Here is a 17,515-nt window from a genome sequence, read left to right as displayed (position 1 = left end):
TGCTGCCAGAGACGAGTATGAAAACATCGGTATATTCTTGTAGATCTTATAGAATTGGCCAAGAAAGTCTGGCCGTAGCCGACGGTAGCACAGTGCTATGTGAAAGCTTTGCGGCTCCACATGTACTCCACCTACGTCACCTGGAGTGGATAAACTACAATTAATGTGGTTATTTTGCTAGAAGAAACTTCAGACGTACTTATTTTTTTTGCCTTGAAAGGCGTCAACATCTCTTGCACAGTTTAGCCCTGCTTGAGACTTTATTTTTTTGGTAGCAGTACTTAAAAAGCTACTTTAGCACTCTCAGCTATAGCTTTAATAAAACCTATGCATCTTGGTTAATGTCACACTTATTAGGACACTGCATGCTGCCATGATGTGAGGTTTTGCATGTGCTGACTACTACAAGAAAGTGACATTCCCACATCGAAAAAAATATGGCTCAAAAATGTTCTATCGTGTTTTTTAGCACCACAGCCAAGTATTAGTTTATTTGGCCAGACCGCTTTCAATTGACACAAAAAAATATTGTAGCATACAACGCGAAGCAGAGCCACCGAAGCAAAGCAGTGAGCCCCAAAGTGGTCCGAGCACACGAGCAAGAGTCCACCAGCTTCTGCCTCTACTAGCTCATATATTACTTCATCGCCTATAATTGCATTTATCACTGCCCCCTTCTTCTGTAGCATCGACGCGATGCTGTATTGTGCGGCTAGGGGGGAAAAAGTCAGCGAAAGGGTAGGAGCGCAGTAGAGGACAGAGCTGCAATTAACTGCAAGTTCAGTCAGGTGATCTGTCTTGATAAGGCTTCATGCAGACAATGTGCACGACTTCAATACAGTACGACTACCGCGATGATCGAACAGGGGGGGTGGGAGCAACTGTGTACATCTTATCACTGATGTGGCGCACAACTTCTTAAGGGCCGAAGGATCTGCGCAGCAACTCTTCACAGCGATGAGCGATCTGCACAGCGATCTTCACAGCGATCTGCACAGCGATGAGCAGGTGTCCAAACCTACACCAGGTCACCGGGTGCGTAACTGATGAATCGGCAAGCGAGGTTATACGCGGTGGCATCAGCCTCCTGGTGGCTGTGAATTCGTAGGCATGCCAGTTGCTGCGTTTCCTCAGCACTTTGAACAAGGGTGTCTACGTCGAAGTCAGTGTCAGAGACACAGTAGGGGTCAACGGGCAACTTAGCGTCCAATGGAGTGGTCACTTGCCGACCTAAGACAAGCTGAAAAGGGGGCCAGTCCAGTTGTCCCCTGTCGGGCGGTGTCATGCGCAGATGTTACGTATGACACAATTGTGTTCCAATTTCTATGCTCTGCATCTGCATACATAGAAAGCATGTCGGCCAGTGTTCGGTTGAGTTGCTCCACCGACCCGTTTGTCTGCGGATGATACGCCGTAGCACATCGGTGGCTGGTGAGTCATGACAGACTGAGTTCAGCGGACCGTGAAAGCTGTCCCCTGGTCAGTAACAACAACTGTGGGGGCGCCATGACTCAAGACAGTGTTGTGGACGAAGAACTGTGCCACTTCAGCAGCAGTGCCTGTGACAAGAGGCGCGGTCTCAGCGTACCACATCAGGTGGTCAGTCACGACGACTGGTGTGGTGTGGCGTGGTGAACTCTCGATAGAAGGTCACCTATGACGACAAAGCAAAAAAAAAAAAAACTTTCCAATGTGGGCATTCACTCCGCGTTCGGTTGCTTGCCTGCTCTGCGGCCGAGTCTTGAAAAAACATTCATAGGCGCTTTCGATTTCAAATGCCGACCACCGTTTCATGAAAAAAATTCATTTGCTCCTTTTCTGCAGCACAAATAACAACCAAACTTGGTACAACACAGTGGTTAAGTTATGTGCACTGATATATACATGCTGATGGAGCAGACTGACAGTACCATAGTTGCTGTGCAGAATGTTGCTGCAGCTAATTTTTTCACTATGGCCTGTGCGCAGTCAATTTTAGAATTATAATTCTTAATTTAACTGGCAGTACTGTTCCTTTTTCACCCAGTATGTCCAAGGCCTTCTATTCCCGCCACCGCAATCTAAATGTATGTTTGGACACTTGTGGCTCCCTTTAATAAAAGTAGTGCCTTGCAGCAGATGGTGAAAAAAAAAAAATATGGGCCGAGCACATTACCAAAGCTTAGCCAAAGGAAATGTGCCAAGCAAGCTACCCGAGCAAGTATTTGTACTTACCAACTTCAAGTCAGTAAATGGGGCAGTCAATGTGATGACTTTTTATTCATTTACTCTTTCTTTGTTTTTTCATCATCATTTAACAAGAAAGTGCCCTGTACATGCAGCCTTTCTGCCTCCTTGACCTTTTCCTGTAGCTTTGCCCTGGTGGGAATATTGAGAAACTCGTGAGCTCTGCAGTAGGTGACAAATTTTTGGTTGCTTCTTGCAGGTGCAGTTTGACTTCATGAATCGGGAGCTTCTGTGGCATGGCTTTGCGGTATGTTTAAGCTTGTTTGTGCTTGAAATATGCTTCATTAACCATGTGCTATTCTGAGGTTCTGAGGCAGTTAGTTTGCTTTTGAACAGCAAGCCACCCAGTGGACAGCAGTGTGCAGTGATGTGCATTTGGAAGGTTTATGCCTTGCTATCACATCTAAAGCACTGTTGATGCCCTCTTCCACTTCAATTGCTGGAGCACGGCATAATTTATTTTAACATGTGTTTACGATGGGCCCTGAGTTGGTGGCCAGCGATCAAGCACTAGGACGGCCCACTGCTCTCTGTAGCAAGAAATAAATAAACTGGAACTGAAACTGAAAAGGGGCTTTAATGAGTGCTGCTCAGCGAGCAGTGGCATTCAGAACACTAGCTCAAATGCATGGTTGCATTCTTACAGGCGGGTCTTCTTCTTGACCAAGGCAAAAGTGGAGCTGGTGTCAAAGGTTCAGCACCATGGAAAGCAGCTCGAGACTTTGGCTTCTTAGTTGCATGGCCAACTTGCGACCTCATACATGACTTTCAAGGCTAAAATGATGGAGAAGCAGACCCGCATTTTTCTCCTGTGGCAGAAAAACACGCTGAGTGAAAGGATAACATTACCACGCAAATCGAAGCTTAGTTTGCTTGTTTTGATGTCACGAGGCAGTAATTTTTTCCTGGGATTTAATTGTAAATAAGGTAGAACCTTAAGAAAGCTCTGATCAAAGCTGAGGGCTAGCTTTAAGCTAACCTCTGGAGCCTGTTTTCATGTAACGTTTATTCTTTTTTATGTGATTGTCTTTACTGGATCAACTGAGCATATTAGCATAAGTACCTCATGACTGCATGCCGTACATTCCAAACTTTGGTCCTCCATCGTGCGGCATACGTGTATGCGTTTTGGCTTGTTGGTGTTGTAGTATATTTAATGATAGACAAATCTTATTTTCTTAAGTGGGGACGCAACGTTGAAATCCCAAAAAATGGGCAGAAAATTGATTTTTTTTATATTGTTGTGTCAGCTTGTATGCCTCATTTTTTATGCTGTCCCAAAGTTTCGTTGCTGAATTCGGCTGGGAAGTACTGTAAAAAAATTGTTGCCTGAACTGGTGACTCTGCATTGCACGGAAACACCCGAACAATGGGCATTCTTCTTCGTTACGGTTTTCTGCTCAGATACTCACCTCGTAGAGTAGTTTTATTCACGACTGTTTTGTCTATTTTGACCCTTGTTTGTTTGTTTTTTACTCCTATGAGCATAGTGCAGGTCAAGACATTCTTTGTTTTCCAGATTTGTGAGTTTTAAGTTTCTAGTATGAAATTTTCTTCTTGCTGTAGATACGTCAATGGACACTGCATCGCAAAAATTCAAAACTGCAAATTGTGCTTTCAAAAAAGTTTTTAAAAAAATCTAAGAATGTCTTGACCTGTAACACGCCAGTAAGAACTCGGTGAATGTTGGACCAGCTTTCTGCCATACTTTCTTAACTGTGCAGCTTTTTCACAATATTCAGTAGAAAAATATGTACTCCTAGAAAACAATTTTCTGGAGATTTAACAGTGAAATTTTGTAAGAGCAGTCATAAAATTATTTCTAATATGCTAAAAAAGTTACACGCACATACATCAAGAAATAAAAAAAAATTTGCTGAAAGCCACATCCCCTTCTTAAACTGTTCGCTCATTTAAATACTTCTCAATTCCGCACACTTCAGTCAGTGTCGTGGGTGTTGATAATTTTTGTGCACGTTTTTTTGAGTCAAAACTATTTTCTTCAGATTTCCCCAACCGTCTATTGTCACTTTATCTTGGCATGGATTTTTTGCAGGAGTTCATTGGCTTCCTTCTTCCAGTGATCAACATGTATCCAGCAAAGAACTTCGTCAGTCGAAAATTGCTGCGCCGTAAATTGCGTCCCACAGAGCCAAGTCAAAGGACTCCAAGAGACATGGCCCAGTGTGGAATTTGCGGTGCCAGCCCCACGCAGCCACACGAGATTGGCTGCAAGCACGTGTTCTGCTACTACTGTATTGCGGTGAGTTCTGGGAGCGAGTTTTACTGGCTTGGAGTAAGTTTATTTCAGGGTGTTTGTGCTGTGTTTAATACATTTTTGCTTTTAAAATAAGACAGAAAAATTTCTGACGTTCATCCCCTTTTAGGAGAAGACAGTGTATGGGGTTGCAGGGCCATTATCACCGACGTAACACAATGACAAACAGAGTGTACGACACTTTGTGATACGATAGAACGCAATACACTACCTGTTCTGTAATCTTGAAATGACAGTATGAGAAAAAAGGTGAGTGTTTCCATAAAAATGGCAACTTTCTGGTGCCTTTTTTTTTCTCTTTGGTGACAGCCCTTAGCAGTACTCACTCCCCGTCAAATCCACGGTGCTTTCATGCAAAACCGCAGATTGCATGGTTTCCTGGGTTTAATTTTGTGTGTTTAAAATGTTTGCAGCAAGAAATTTTCTGCCATTTGCAGAAACTGTGATGTGCATGGCAAATAGTGTTATCACTGTAATTTAACAATGCTTAACAATAGGTTAGTAATGCACAGTATCTGTCGTTGTCACATGCAGTGCAGTTTGTGTGAATGCTTGATGGTGTTTTGAGATTTCTGTAAGCACAAGCATTCCACAGGAGGAAAATTGACAAAGAGCGTGCATGTGTAGTGCAAAGTTTCTCGTCAAGCCCGTGCAATGCTTGAGGCATTCCACTAACGAGCCCAAGTCTGCAGGCTCTATTCCTGGCTTTGGCGGCAGCATTCTGATGGAGGCAAAGATAAAACCCTGCGTGGTCAAAATTAGTTCATTGCTCTGAGTGCATTTAAATAGAGTCGGGGAGCAAAGATGCCCATGGTCAGAATTCATTGCGTGCCTTAAGGTTAGGTTTTGCTTATTCTTTGTCATGTGCATTGCTGTAAGATGTTGATTTATTTCATAGTGTTCTCTGAAATTGTGAACTTTTCTTGACAGCCTTCTTTAGCTGTGCCTATGTTAGCATGCTACCAGCACTGTGTTGTACAACCAGTTTAGACCAGGTCACCAAATCATGGAATTGGTGATATAGTAGACAGGGATGTTGCCCATAGATACTGCAACTGAAGTGCTCTTCAGTAGTAATAGGACCAGTTTATTGATTTCTGGAACTAAACCAGCACTAAAGGCACATAGGCCTCTTGTTTATGACTGACTGCTGGCCAGTTTTCTTTTTTACTTTTAAACAGCACTCAGTTATCATGACTCACTGAAAAAATCATGACATGCAGAAGGCCGCATCACATCTGGGACTTATGTGTACTTGTGTATTTTCACTTGTGCATCCATAGTAATCATCAACGCACTGCCAGGGTGGCTTATTCAGTGCATGAATATCTGAGATTTAAAATAGCAATACTTGATTTCTATTTGAAGTGCCTGTTTCATTTCTCTTTACTGTCCTGTGTCCGTGTTGTTCCTCTCTGTCATTTCAAATGAGCTGGCCCGTAGATGTACGCTTATGAAGTTTTATACTCAGTATCTATCTGCAGCCATAATTTGCACTGGAATACAATAATTAGGTATGACCAGACCTGCCCTTTTTTCTTGCTAACATTGCCAGCATGATATGTGGTGTTATGGTATTATATCCCATTCCCTTTTCTTTACGAGGTCAGTTCCACTGCTCCATTTGTGCATAAGATCATTTGAAATTTTACGTGCATCCATTTGTGTAGTACCTCGATGGAAATAAACGCGAACAACCTGGCACCAACACGCCCTCTGTTGGATTTTCATCACGGTTTTACCTGGGTGGTACAAAAAAGACGTTAGAGTCGTCCTAGAATGTATCATGGACGAGCCTGGGTCCTTTTGCTATCACCGAAGTAACAGCGTGGTGAAAAGGAATTAGAACAGCGGAGCCTGTTGGAGCCGGGTTGTTCGCGTTTCTTTTCATCGAGGTAGTACAGTCACTTTGATAAGGTATTCTTGTTTCCCTGAAAAATTTATGGTGACTGTTCATATGGAGCTAGCATACATTAATGCTGCTCAAGTGAGCGAGCTTTCATGCACTTCAGCTTGTAAGCAGTGATAAGCAGATTTGTTTGTGCTGTTGGCCTCTCAGTTTTCGTTTCCGCAATTTTTCAGAAAAGTTAATATCTGGTGTGCAGTTCAATGTTCATAGCAGTCTTCTCCAAAAATTCATTTTCAGTGTAGCCATCTGCTTATCTCTGTACAACTTTTTGTAATGTGCTATCACCACGGACATGCCGCCAAGGCAGATCACCTAAATGATAAACATACTGTCAACAAGAAAAGTCTCCACTTGACTGTTTTAAGACACAAGGAATGGGAAATAAAATGAGGACACACCTTTCATACAACAAACCACAAATGTAAGCAAAAGAGGACACAAGGCTGTTGACATGTAGAAAAAGATACATTCGCTGGTCGTGGAGAGATGTCAAAGATTGGCTGAGAGACCACAGTCACAATGTGGATAAGCTGTCACTTTCTGACAGTCTAGTTGCACACTTTTGCCAGTGTAACTGCACTCCTGTGTTTTGGGACTGCAGACTGCTGTGTAGGTAATTTGATAAGCTTACTAGTGGATCAGCTTGAATGCTTTAGAATTTTACCATTGGAAGAACAACATTGGCAGTAGTCCTGTTAAGTCACGTCGAAATGAGCTTGACTTTCTGTGCATGACATTGAAATATCATAGCCGACAGGAATTCCCTGTGCTCCCTTACTTGCTTTGATTACATAAAAAGTGTGTTCTTGTAGCAAATGATACAGTCACTGGTCAGTGCTTTGAGTTTTTTACTTCATTTGTTTTGCCTTGTTTGTCGAGTTCTCTTTCCACGTGATGACGAACCGGTTAGCTTGCCTTTCTATTCCTGTTAACTGTAAATCTGTGTCACAGTTACACTTCTTTGTTTCTCAAGGCAGGCCTACAAAACAACCAGCTAAGCCTGCTAATGCTTCCCAAACTTCAGATGATAGCATTTTGTATGAACCATAATTCAGCATCCTTATGTGAAACGACGAATTCATTGATAGTCATCGACACTAGCTGGGGTGTGGCACTGTATGCGATGTTTGGTTTGGTTTAAGGTGGTATAACGTCCCAAAGCGACTCAGGCTATGAGAGACGCCGTAGTGAAGGGCTCCGGAAATTTCGACCACCTGGGAATCTTTAGCGTGCACTGACATCGCACAGCACACGGCCCTCTAGAATTTCGCCTCCATCGAAATTCGACCGCCGCGGCCGGGATCGAACCCGCGTCTTTCGGGCCAGCAGCCGAGCGCTATAACCACTCGGCCACCGCGGCGGCTCTGTATGCGATGTAACAAAGTATAAGCTCGATAATGCTATCACGGATTATAAAAGCTTTAGCGTGACACAAATTCATAAAATTTCCTGGCTAAAGTGAACCTGGCTACAGTGTTTGAAAATTCGAGTGTTGCAAACATTCTCCCATGCCACTGGGGACGATATGAATACAGGGGCTGCGACCACACCCTAGAGCAGTAAGTGCTGCCCTCACCAGCCAGTGCATGTGCCGCAGTCACCAGTTGCGCAGCACACACTGCGAGCACCGAATGATGGCGAATGCCATAAATAGACTTGCATGAGTGCATTTCTCATGACCTTGTTCATTTTATGATGATACGAATTTTGTCTGATGTGGATATCTTTCACAACCGTATGAGCTTCGTATCGTAATGACTCTAATGTATACTTCGCCTTGTATTTACTCCTCTTTTTCTTTTCACAGAGCCAAGTCACAGCTGATGCCAACTACTCTTGCCCGCGTTGCAACTGCCCGTCTCACGGGCTTGAGAATGTCAGGAAAGCTGCCCTGCCTCTCAACTTGGGGTGACGCACAGAGGTTAGAGGAATGCTCATTCTGGGCAACGTATTCCAGGCAAGAGTTTTTCTGCACACTTCTTTTATTCATTCAAGTGTTTTTCTCTGACACAGAAACTCAACGAGATGTACATGCTCTGAAGTTATAAATGACAACATTTGCTGTACAGGAAGACACTGTAAAAGTGAGTTTTCAGAACTTGATGCTTAGTCTACTAAGCACTCACCAAGAATAGGTTGCTTGCTTCTAGTGAGTCCTTTCTAGGTTTAGGAGAGATAGCAAATCGTTTTTCAATGCAATATGCACTACAAGTTACACACATTGTAGTACACTGGTAGAAGAGAGCAGTGAAGATGGTTCTCGCTGTGCAAATTTGAGCAAAGCGGGAAAACCTCAATCCACTGACTAATGTTTTGACAGGAAGACCTGTCTTCATCTAGGCTGAGACCAACATTGCTCAGTGGACTAAAGATTCCCCCCCCCCCCCCCCCCCCCCCCCCTCCCGCCCTTGTTTAAGTGTACAGTAGTGTAGTACACAAGGATTTGTGAAGAGCACCAAATGCACGGAAGGCTCACAGCTGTGCTCTGGTCGCTAAACTTAATTCAGAACAACCTAACTCAATTTTGTAGATGACTTGATCAACCAGCCCATTTGCATATTCTGCAGTATGAATGTACTTAACTTATTTTAGTTTGAGTAAAACACGTTTTTGGGCAAGTTGGTAACATTCTTGATTCATATTGCAGCGAAGAAGCACACACACACAGAGAAGGAACACGCAAAAAACACGGACGAACGCTGCTGTTCGTCCGTGTTTTTTGCGTGTTCCTTCTCTGTGTGTGTGTGCTTCTTCGCTGCAATATGAATCAAGAATTATTTTAGTTTGCAACCTTTGCAAGGCAGTGTCTTGGAGGTTTATTGCTTCAGTATAAAGATGTGGGGAAAGCTACAGTTGTATCATGCAGAAATTTTGGCCAATAATGGGTATTATGAATTAAAACATATAATTCAAGCAGTGAGCCAATATTATTTGGCCTCAAGCTACAAGTATTTGATGACACCTGTTTTGCATCTTATTTTGGCACGTTATTCCATCCCTTCACAGATGTTAAGAGTCGTATTCTTCCTAGGCAGTGCATAAGACTCTGAGCACTTGTTGCATGCAGCCTGTTTTCTCAAGTTTTGGTCGTTTCCTCTGTTGATGGTGGCACTCTGTGATATGTGAAAATGCCAAGAGCTATTGCTGGAAACTAACTCAGGTTTGTCTTCTACCGCCCACAGCAAAGATGTGTAGGGGAACATGTGCAAGGAAAACACATTGTTGATCAGCTATACTGTATGCATACATTGCCACAAACATGCTCTGGGAACACTCATGAAATAAATGTACAGCTTCAGGTCAAATCTTGATGAGTTTGCAAATTTTTAATCTCTGTGTGTCTTATTGTTTCAAGTATGGCACATTTTATGCAATAGATCAATGCAATCAGGATGATCTTCTGTTGCAGCCCCGCATATTGAAGCTAGGAAAGCACCCTAAGCTGCTTTCTAACTTGTCTTTTTGCGGCTGCTCCAGTATTTAAGAGGGGAGGTTCCCCCATTCTCTATTTTTTTTTTTTTGCTTTGACTTTGACTAACCAGAGGGGGATCAGTGTTCCTGTAAATGTAAAATTGCTAGTAAACTGCTGGTATGTGTTAATGTCATTTTGGAGAACTATCCTTAGCCATTACTTTCGGTTCTTGTTTGGAAGTTGCCTGCTGCATGATTGCATTTGTTTTCTGTTCTTTCCATCTACAGCTTTTGCTTGAAAACTTGGTGATGGCAGGATTTTTTGTGATTTAGGAGAACATTTATTGAGATGTGAAGCGATCATTGCTCTATACCTAGTCCAGTGCTGCAGCGCAACAAACGGAACCGCAGAACTGGCGGTGCACATTTGGCCATTGCCATTCAAAGATGTGTTAACTGCAATTGCTTTCAGCAGAAAAAACAGGCATTATTGCCTGAACTTGATGACTAATTCTTGCATAGTCACAATTTTTTTGAACTGCCAGGATTTCTCATGCAAAATTATATAGCTTGGGTGACATTTGACGAATAAGGCACAGCGATCTATTGTTTAATAAAAGTATGCATTGGAATTGAGCATTCAAAAAAGCTCAATTTCCTCTCATCATGGCCATAGCTGTGCAGCTGAAAATCTGCTCGGTCTCCTGGCCAAAGCGCAGTTATACTAAAATCATACCATGGAAAATATTCTGGACCAGTAGAAAGTAAGCATGAGAAACACACAAACCACATGTTCCTCACAACTTTGAAACGGAACATAATAATTAATCTTACCTCATTTTTTTTCTAGCCATCACAACCAACAATACTTGTTATTGACACAGGAAATAAGCCTGCTTTTCTGTGTCAAACTTGAGTAAAACTCAAGGCAAGCATATTTTTTTTTGCCAGGTCTTTGACGCACTTCTGGCTCAACCTTTCATATACTCTGTGGAACTCCGAGATCGGTGTCTTGTTCTTGATTGCTCAGGTTGCCTCATCGAGTTGGCATTGCTGCGACCCGACCTCACGTCAACATCACTGGCAGCTGAGGAGCGCCGTATTCCTCTTCGAATGCTATATACACTATGTACAGGAGGATTTCAACATGTCATCCTTGGAAAACAATGACGTCACCGCTTCTTAGGCCGCTCTGCAAAGATGAAAGGGTGTTGTGAGGGTAACATTTCGGCAGTGATGTGCATTGTGAATCTTTTTCTGTAAATATGCAGTTTGTTTTAGATAAGTGCTAGTGATGCGATTTGCATACATTGTGATAAGGGGCACATCAAGTAACCCTGTACTATATTGCAAAGCATATTCAGCAAATTGTGATGAAGGTCTTGAGCAGTGTTTATATGTTGCTGTTTCAGTTGCTGGGGAAAACCTGGCATGTGTATAGAAGTAGGAGTAGCCGTTCTGTTGTGTCTACCCACATATGAGTTGACCTGAATGCAGATAGGTGAGCTTATACTGAAGGCATGAAAGGGGGCAAAAAAATCACAATATTAGATAACCTGACATGCCCCTGACATACAGACACCAAAAAGAAATCATTTCACAGGTCACAAAAACAGAGATGTTACGGTTCTGTTAACCTGGATGAGAGGCTCATGATTGTGGTGATGCAGTTAATCTTTTTTTTTTGAAACAGAACAACATCTGAAAGATTGCAGAGTTTGGAAAATGTACCCAACTATTGATTCACTTATGAGTCGACATCCCAGCTTGAGTTAATAATCTCGGACAGCAGAGTCGACTTGTATGTGGGCATAATATGCCAGTTGCTCTGGAAAAGTGCCTTACAGATGTTCTAAACTGAGCAGATACTGATATTTAAACTATATTAATGTGAAAGTAAACCGAGATTTTTTTTTCAGTCATGTAATAACTTAAATGTGCTGTCAGGTTAACACAGTGACAATGTTTATTGTACATGTACCGACCTGCCGCTGTGCACCCACCTATAAATGCACACATTCTGTCTGTTGAAACAAAACTTTTGTTGAAAGCTTGAGAATAGTCTCTAATCTATTTAGATTCACCTGCATTGCATTATTACATTCCAAAATAGCTAGTCAATTCTTAACATTGCCATCACTCTCATATGCAAATTGAGAGCCTTTTTTCTTATATAGAAACTTGTACCAGTCACTGGAGAGCTTTCTCTTTGTCTATAACAATTTGCCCCAGACGTGTTGCTTTGCTAACATTGCCTGGAGCTACAAAACAACACAAGTGGAGTGAATGCTTCTTTTAATACCTTGGGTTAGTGGTTGTGCAAATCACCAAAACCAGTAGCCACAGTGCAGTGGCAAACTGGCTTTTAATATTTCAAAACTGCTAAGGGTTTCCAGAACTAAGCCATAAAGGAGAAAGCCCAGCATTTTGGCAGTGCATATGTATCCGATGTGTGTAAGGAATCATTTGAATCATAATCATTGTAATGTCCATTTGCGAAAATTGTTTTGAGTGCGCTTCTGGCTTGCACTTCCTATAGCTTCATAATGTATACAGAAGTGTGTGGCAGTTAGTCGAAGGCGCTGCACAGTTCAGCCAGGCAGTACAAATACCGTATTCACTTGCGTAATTTGCGCACCGCCAACCTTTTACCCGGATTTTAGAAAAAAAAACAACTTTCACTCGCGTATTTTGCACACACTGCTACGCCAGACTACCAGCATGTACGCGGGTGCACGCAAGATCAGCGCGGCCACGCCGCTGTGTGCGGTTGCAAAAGGTGCGAGTGGCGAGGGCACAAATTGTGCACCGTGGACACGGCTAGCTCACGCTGGTGGTCGCTATCCCAGACGGACGGTTGCGCGTGCGCCAGAATCCGAAACTACCGAACCGTTTGCTCTTCGGTTTGCCGCTAGTCAGTCGAGCCGCACTTGAAGGCACCGTTTTATCGCCTGTTAGCTCCTTTGCATCCCACTGCTGGCTTCGCGAATGTATCATTGGGCTACGATTGCTTTGAGCTGTGCACGTGCCATCATGCCGTTCCTGGGAAAGCTACATATTGTGGGGCAATGCGAGGCGGTGCGGGGCAGTGCGGGGCGGTGTGGGGCAGGAGTATGCATCTTATATTTGAGGTAAACTTTGGGGGGGGCAGCAGCAAGGCGTGTGAGATTGGGGGGTCTACGTATAAGTGGCAATATACAGTATATATTGTGCATTATGACCTTTGTAGCTTTTTTTTTATTTTTAGGACATGTTCAGAAAATTTTCGCGTAATTTGCTCACCTCTTTTTGAAGCCTCAACTAAAAGAAAAAAGTGCTCAAATTACACGAGTACATACGGTATTCTTATAAAAGAGAAGTGTGCAACATGGCCGGGGTAATACTCACTGCGATCAAAGCTTTTCTCTGTTGAGATCTTGCACTCGACAGAGCCTTGTTTGCAAGTGCTAGGAATGAGCATAGAAGCAGGATGTTAGTACTTGAAGCAGAACTAGCTGCACGTTGCATGTACTAATTAATAAGTTGAGCATTCTTAGTACTGCCCCGTACCCACACTTGACTTGCATGTGCAGGTAGCTGCAAAACCTGACAAAACACATATACTGTGACTAAATTTAGTTGCTACCTATATGTAGCATGCAGATGAGGGGCTAATGAATTGCCCTCTTGTGTGCGGACTGCACCTTTTACGTGTTGTCCAAAACAAAGTTAAATTTTGCATGCCTCTAGGTGTTCACAAAACTTTTGCCTCAGATGGTACTACATTCTTCACGGTGTTTTGACGCAGTCTTTCTTGCAAGCTACTCAGTATGTCTTTTGTTCACCAGCACAACAAAGAGACAAGTGCAGTATTTTCAGGCACGGTCACCTGTTTAGGCATGGCCAGTGAGTCTTTTGTTATGAGTGTATTCTTTGGAGTTGTGAAAAGAATCTCGCATTTGCTCGTGATAAGTTTGTCAACATGACAAATACACATGCACAGCTACAGCTCTCTTGGGAAAGAATACATTAAATTTGAAATGAGTGAGATTTGATTAGTGTGAATGGACTGGTAATGTGGGAAGTCATACTCTACTCATAGTATGCTTGTTTTACAATAAATTTGCGAACTCTGAACAGTAAATGTGTTTTGAACGATATATGGATTAATGTGCAACATCAGTAATAGTGCCTTACCATCCAGTAATGTATGGTTTTTGCTTGAACTCCTCCATACTTTTGTACTGCTCCTTGGTCAAAATGCAGCCACCAGGTAGGAATACTGCACAAAAAAAAAATGCAGCAGGGATAGAAAATACGCAGTACTGAAGACATCTGAAAGTATTTTACTCTGTGCTTTGAACTGAATTGAAATAAATTGAAATATAAAATAAAATAAATTGAAATGTAACTTGCAGTGGTGGACAACTATACGTTTTCAAGGGTTAAGTTAAATGTGGACATTTAAAGATATAAAATTTCATTGAAAGATAAAAGAAAAATTGACAAAATTGAACATTCCCATGAATTACATAAAATAAAAGAAATTTACAAAAAATAAAACCAGCTCAAAGCACTGGGAGAATAGTAAGGATAATACATTCATTATTGTATTCGATGCTGTTTGATATGTTGCAATGTTTTGGAAATTTAACTAATACTCGGTTAGTGATTACTCTTCACACATGGGCTCGAACCTCTTTGTACGTTGAGCAAGCTTCCTATGAGGAATCACCTTTGCTGCGCTTTTAATTTCACTGTGCATTTCATATGCAGTTCCTATGCATTTCATTATGCATTTCCTAAACCGTCCCCTAAACTGCTCTAAACTCGTCTAAACTGTTGTATACCTTGTTCAGCACATCTAATTGTTTTGTTATTTAGCATAGCCTGGACTATGGAGATGTTCAAAATATTTCAGCGTCAAATTGATCAAAGACTTGTAACGGCATATTATCAAAGCCAACAATGACGGCTGAACTAACTTGACATATTTCTTCATTACTTTGCTGACAGCTGCAATAAATACCTGTATAACACTGTAATATTTAGACAGAACATCTACTTCTTAATTAGCTAATTGCAATTTTTAGTGACAAAATGTGATGGTCCCAGTGCAATTTTGGTTTTGTTACTTTCAATGACCTTTATTGCGGCATGGGTAAACAGTGACCTCAGAAAACTCGGAGAGAAATCAACACACTACAAGATCCTCTTTGTTATCGCATGTCATTGTCAAGATGTTTTAAGCTCATGTTTATTTCTGTGGGTGACCCCACTTGGCAGCTGTTTGATAATATTTTGGAAGTGGGTGTCTGCTGACTTTTTATCAGGGACGCTTGATGGGCAAGACTGAAAAGGTTACCTGTTTCACTGCCCAAGCTCTCCAGTTGTGACTGGCTGCTATCACCAGAGGGCAGCGCTGCAAAGGACAAAAATAGGTGAAGAGGCTCTGTCAGTGTGTGTTTACTGTCACGATGTGTCTGACCTTTATCACAGGAAGGACTGGAATGACGAAAACAGGGTGTTGGAAGAAGAAACGTCTTGTTTTTGTTGTGCCATTCTTTCCTGTGAAACTATGTACCAACCATGCAAAGAAGTCAGTCTTCTGTGTGCGTACCACATGAAACCACAAATTGTAGAAGCAATTGTAGACGCTGCACTAGGAACATGTTGTACAAGTTGTTGTTAAGACTGGAATGGAAGTTATGAGGTGTACTAAGCATTGAAGACTGCGCACGAAAAAAGTAGTACCTTTAGCAGCCGTTTGTGATGAATTATCACCAACCCGTCTAGCTCTGTGTACTTCTTCAACATATTAGGAGCACTCCTGTACACTGCACTTTTCACTGTTCAGCTGTTTACACAATTGGAGTAGTCTTACTAGCTTGAGTTAACCAAGCTAATTGGTTTTTATGCTTTATGACACTCATCAAGAAACATCGCACCTACACTGCATGCCTATACAGTGTGCAGGGAAAATTGCGTTTGATTGGCTAGCAGCAGCCGTAGCCTCCACTTCAGTATCACTGAGTTGTTAGGCAGGGTGTAGTTGTGCTGTGTGTAAGTTAAACTTGCTGTTTTGCTGGAGTTCATTGAAACCTTTGAGCAAAATGCTGTTTAACTTCATAATGGAATTGCATTGTTATATAGAAGATTTACTCAATTTCCTGCTCATTGGACAGAGCTGTGATTAATAAAAATAGCTTCAAATGAATTTTGTTGTATGCAAAAAAATAATTAGCGAGCACTTAGCTCTCCTTTCCATCCAGAGGCGTAGTGTGGGAATTAATGTTGCAGAGTATGTGTACATACTGAAGGCTTGGACAAAACATATTTGGCTTTGTTTCTTTTTTGCTTAATTTAGCACAAGTCGCAATGCAACGGCATCTCCTAAATTAGTGGCTTTCAAGCCAGATCGCAGTGTCTTGACATCAAGATTATGTAGTGTGTGCTGTTTATTATGGGCGGTTGTCAGATTTTGTTTTCCCCCCCTTTTTTTTTTCCACGAGGAGCTGGATCTTCAACTTGTGCATTATTACATGCAGTCGTCTTTAAAAATCTCTGGTTGTTTTTGTTAATTTGATTTTTCCATCTGTACTAGGTGGCTGAGCAGACATATAGGACATGTCAGGCAGGTAACACCAGGGATAATGGGCATGAAAATATAGTGCAGCTGAACTGAAATACAGTAGTTTTCTTAATTTACACACTTATGGCATGTGTTCGTATCACTGAAATAGGCATGTAAATGCACAAGCTTTGCCTATTTGTAACAAATGTGTGCTCTGAAAGAGATTTTTTTTAGATTATTCACCACTCACTTTCCTCATTGCACAGTTTAAATCGTGAAACCTGCCACAAGAGGGCGTGGCATTTGAGAAATGTTGGGGCCAGGCGCATTCTTTGTATTGTTTGATGGCCAGGTAAGCTGCAGCCAGCTATGGTGTAATGTGACATAGCACTGTATTCTGTGTGTTGCAGTCTCATCTCGGAGATAAGAGATACAGTGCACTCAGTTTGGCATATAGGCAGGCTCAGGATGAAGCATGTACTAATTAGAAGAGTTTACATAATGAACTGCTTTTCAAAATGACTGTGCTACGCAGTACACTGAGGCGCCTTGAGGACAGCAAATTTTTGAGTGGCATATTCAAGGAAGGCAGTTATTCTCTCAAGTTCCGCCTGGTTGTACAGTAATAGGCATCCTTTTCCGCATCCCTTGATGTAACACCTGGAGAATTTTCTTTTATTGCCAGTGTAATCTTAGCTTAGTACCCTACATTGCCCTGCAGTCATTATCTGCACACACGTGCACCTGTGAACAAAAGTAGAGACCCCACTTGCCCCTTCTATCATTTCGAGTCACATTTTCACCTTCAAATGGAAAAGTTGTCATTGATCTTTGTTGCTTTGATGGTTACTTGGAAACTAAACTTAGCACAAAACAAAAAAAAATCTGGTTCCTTGCTGCATCCTGCAACTAATTAGTGGCAACAGGCGGGACTCTGCACATTCTGCCATATTCTTTGTTGCACACAGACTACAGGCAGTCATACTGCTGGAACAGCACATCACCATACATAATAAGGATATGATAACTGTCACTAAACTGAGATAGTTGACACTGCAAATGTCCTTTCCAAATACCAAGGCTAGCACTGTGCAATTGTTTGTAGTTGGTTTTGTGTTAGCGTTACATATGTGCCGCC

General features: G+C 42.1%; 2 protein-coding genes across 7 annotated transcripts in view; one reads left to right on the top strand and one right to left on the bottom strand.

Moving 5' to 3' along the window:
- Pex2 (peroxisomal biogenesis factor 2) overlaps positions 1–16,020 on the top strand; it is a 32,180-nt gene extending 16,160 nt beyond the window's left edge. For 3 of the 5 annotated variants that reach the window (XM_077653570.1, XM_077653569.1, XM_077653566.1), the window contains 4 exons: positions 2,426–2,473; positions 4,283–4,489; positions 8,221–8,361; positions 10,855–10,987. In XM_077653570.1, the coding sequence (XP_077509696.1) occupies positions 2,426–2,473; positions 4,283–4,489; positions 8,221–8,325 (360 nt within the window). In that variant the 3' untranslated portion in view covers positions 8,326–8,361; positions 10,855–10,987. Of the gene's footprint in view, positions 1–2,425; positions 2,474–4,282; positions 4,490–8,220; positions 8,371–10,854 lie in introns of all 5 variants that reach the window. The other 2 variants (XM_077653567.1, XM_077653568.1) reach the window with 2 other exon arrangements.
- Positions 10,877–17,515, bottom strand: part of LOC144120820 (uncharacterized) — a 57,994-nt gene continuing 51,355 nt past the window's right edge. The window contains exons 5-8 of one of the 2 annotated variants that reach the window (XM_077653572.1): positions 15,169–15,225; positions 14,001–14,085; positions 13,212–13,270; positions 10,877–11,016 (exon numbers count right to left, since the gene is read on the bottom strand). In XM_077653572.1, the coding sequence (XP_077509698.1) occupies positions 10,997–11,016; positions 13,212–13,270; positions 14,001–14,085; positions 15,169–15,225 (221 nt within the window). In that variant the 3' untranslated portion in view covers positions 10,877–10,996. Of the gene's footprint in view, positions 11,017–13,146; positions 13,271–14,000; positions 14,086–15,168; positions 15,226–17,515 lie in introns of those variants that run through there. The other variant, XM_077653571.1, reaches the window with a different exon arrangement.

Source organism: Amblyomma americanum, chromosome 2 (assembly GCF_052857255.1).
Source record: "Amblyomma americanum isolate KBUSLIRL-KWMA chromosome 2, ASM5285725v1, whole genome shotgun sequence".
NCBI classification, from domain to species: Eukaryota; Metazoa; Arthropoda; class Arachnida; order Ixodida; family Ixodidae; genus Amblyomma; species Amblyomma americanum.
This window is presented reverse-complemented; position numbering and strand designations above follow the sequence as displayed.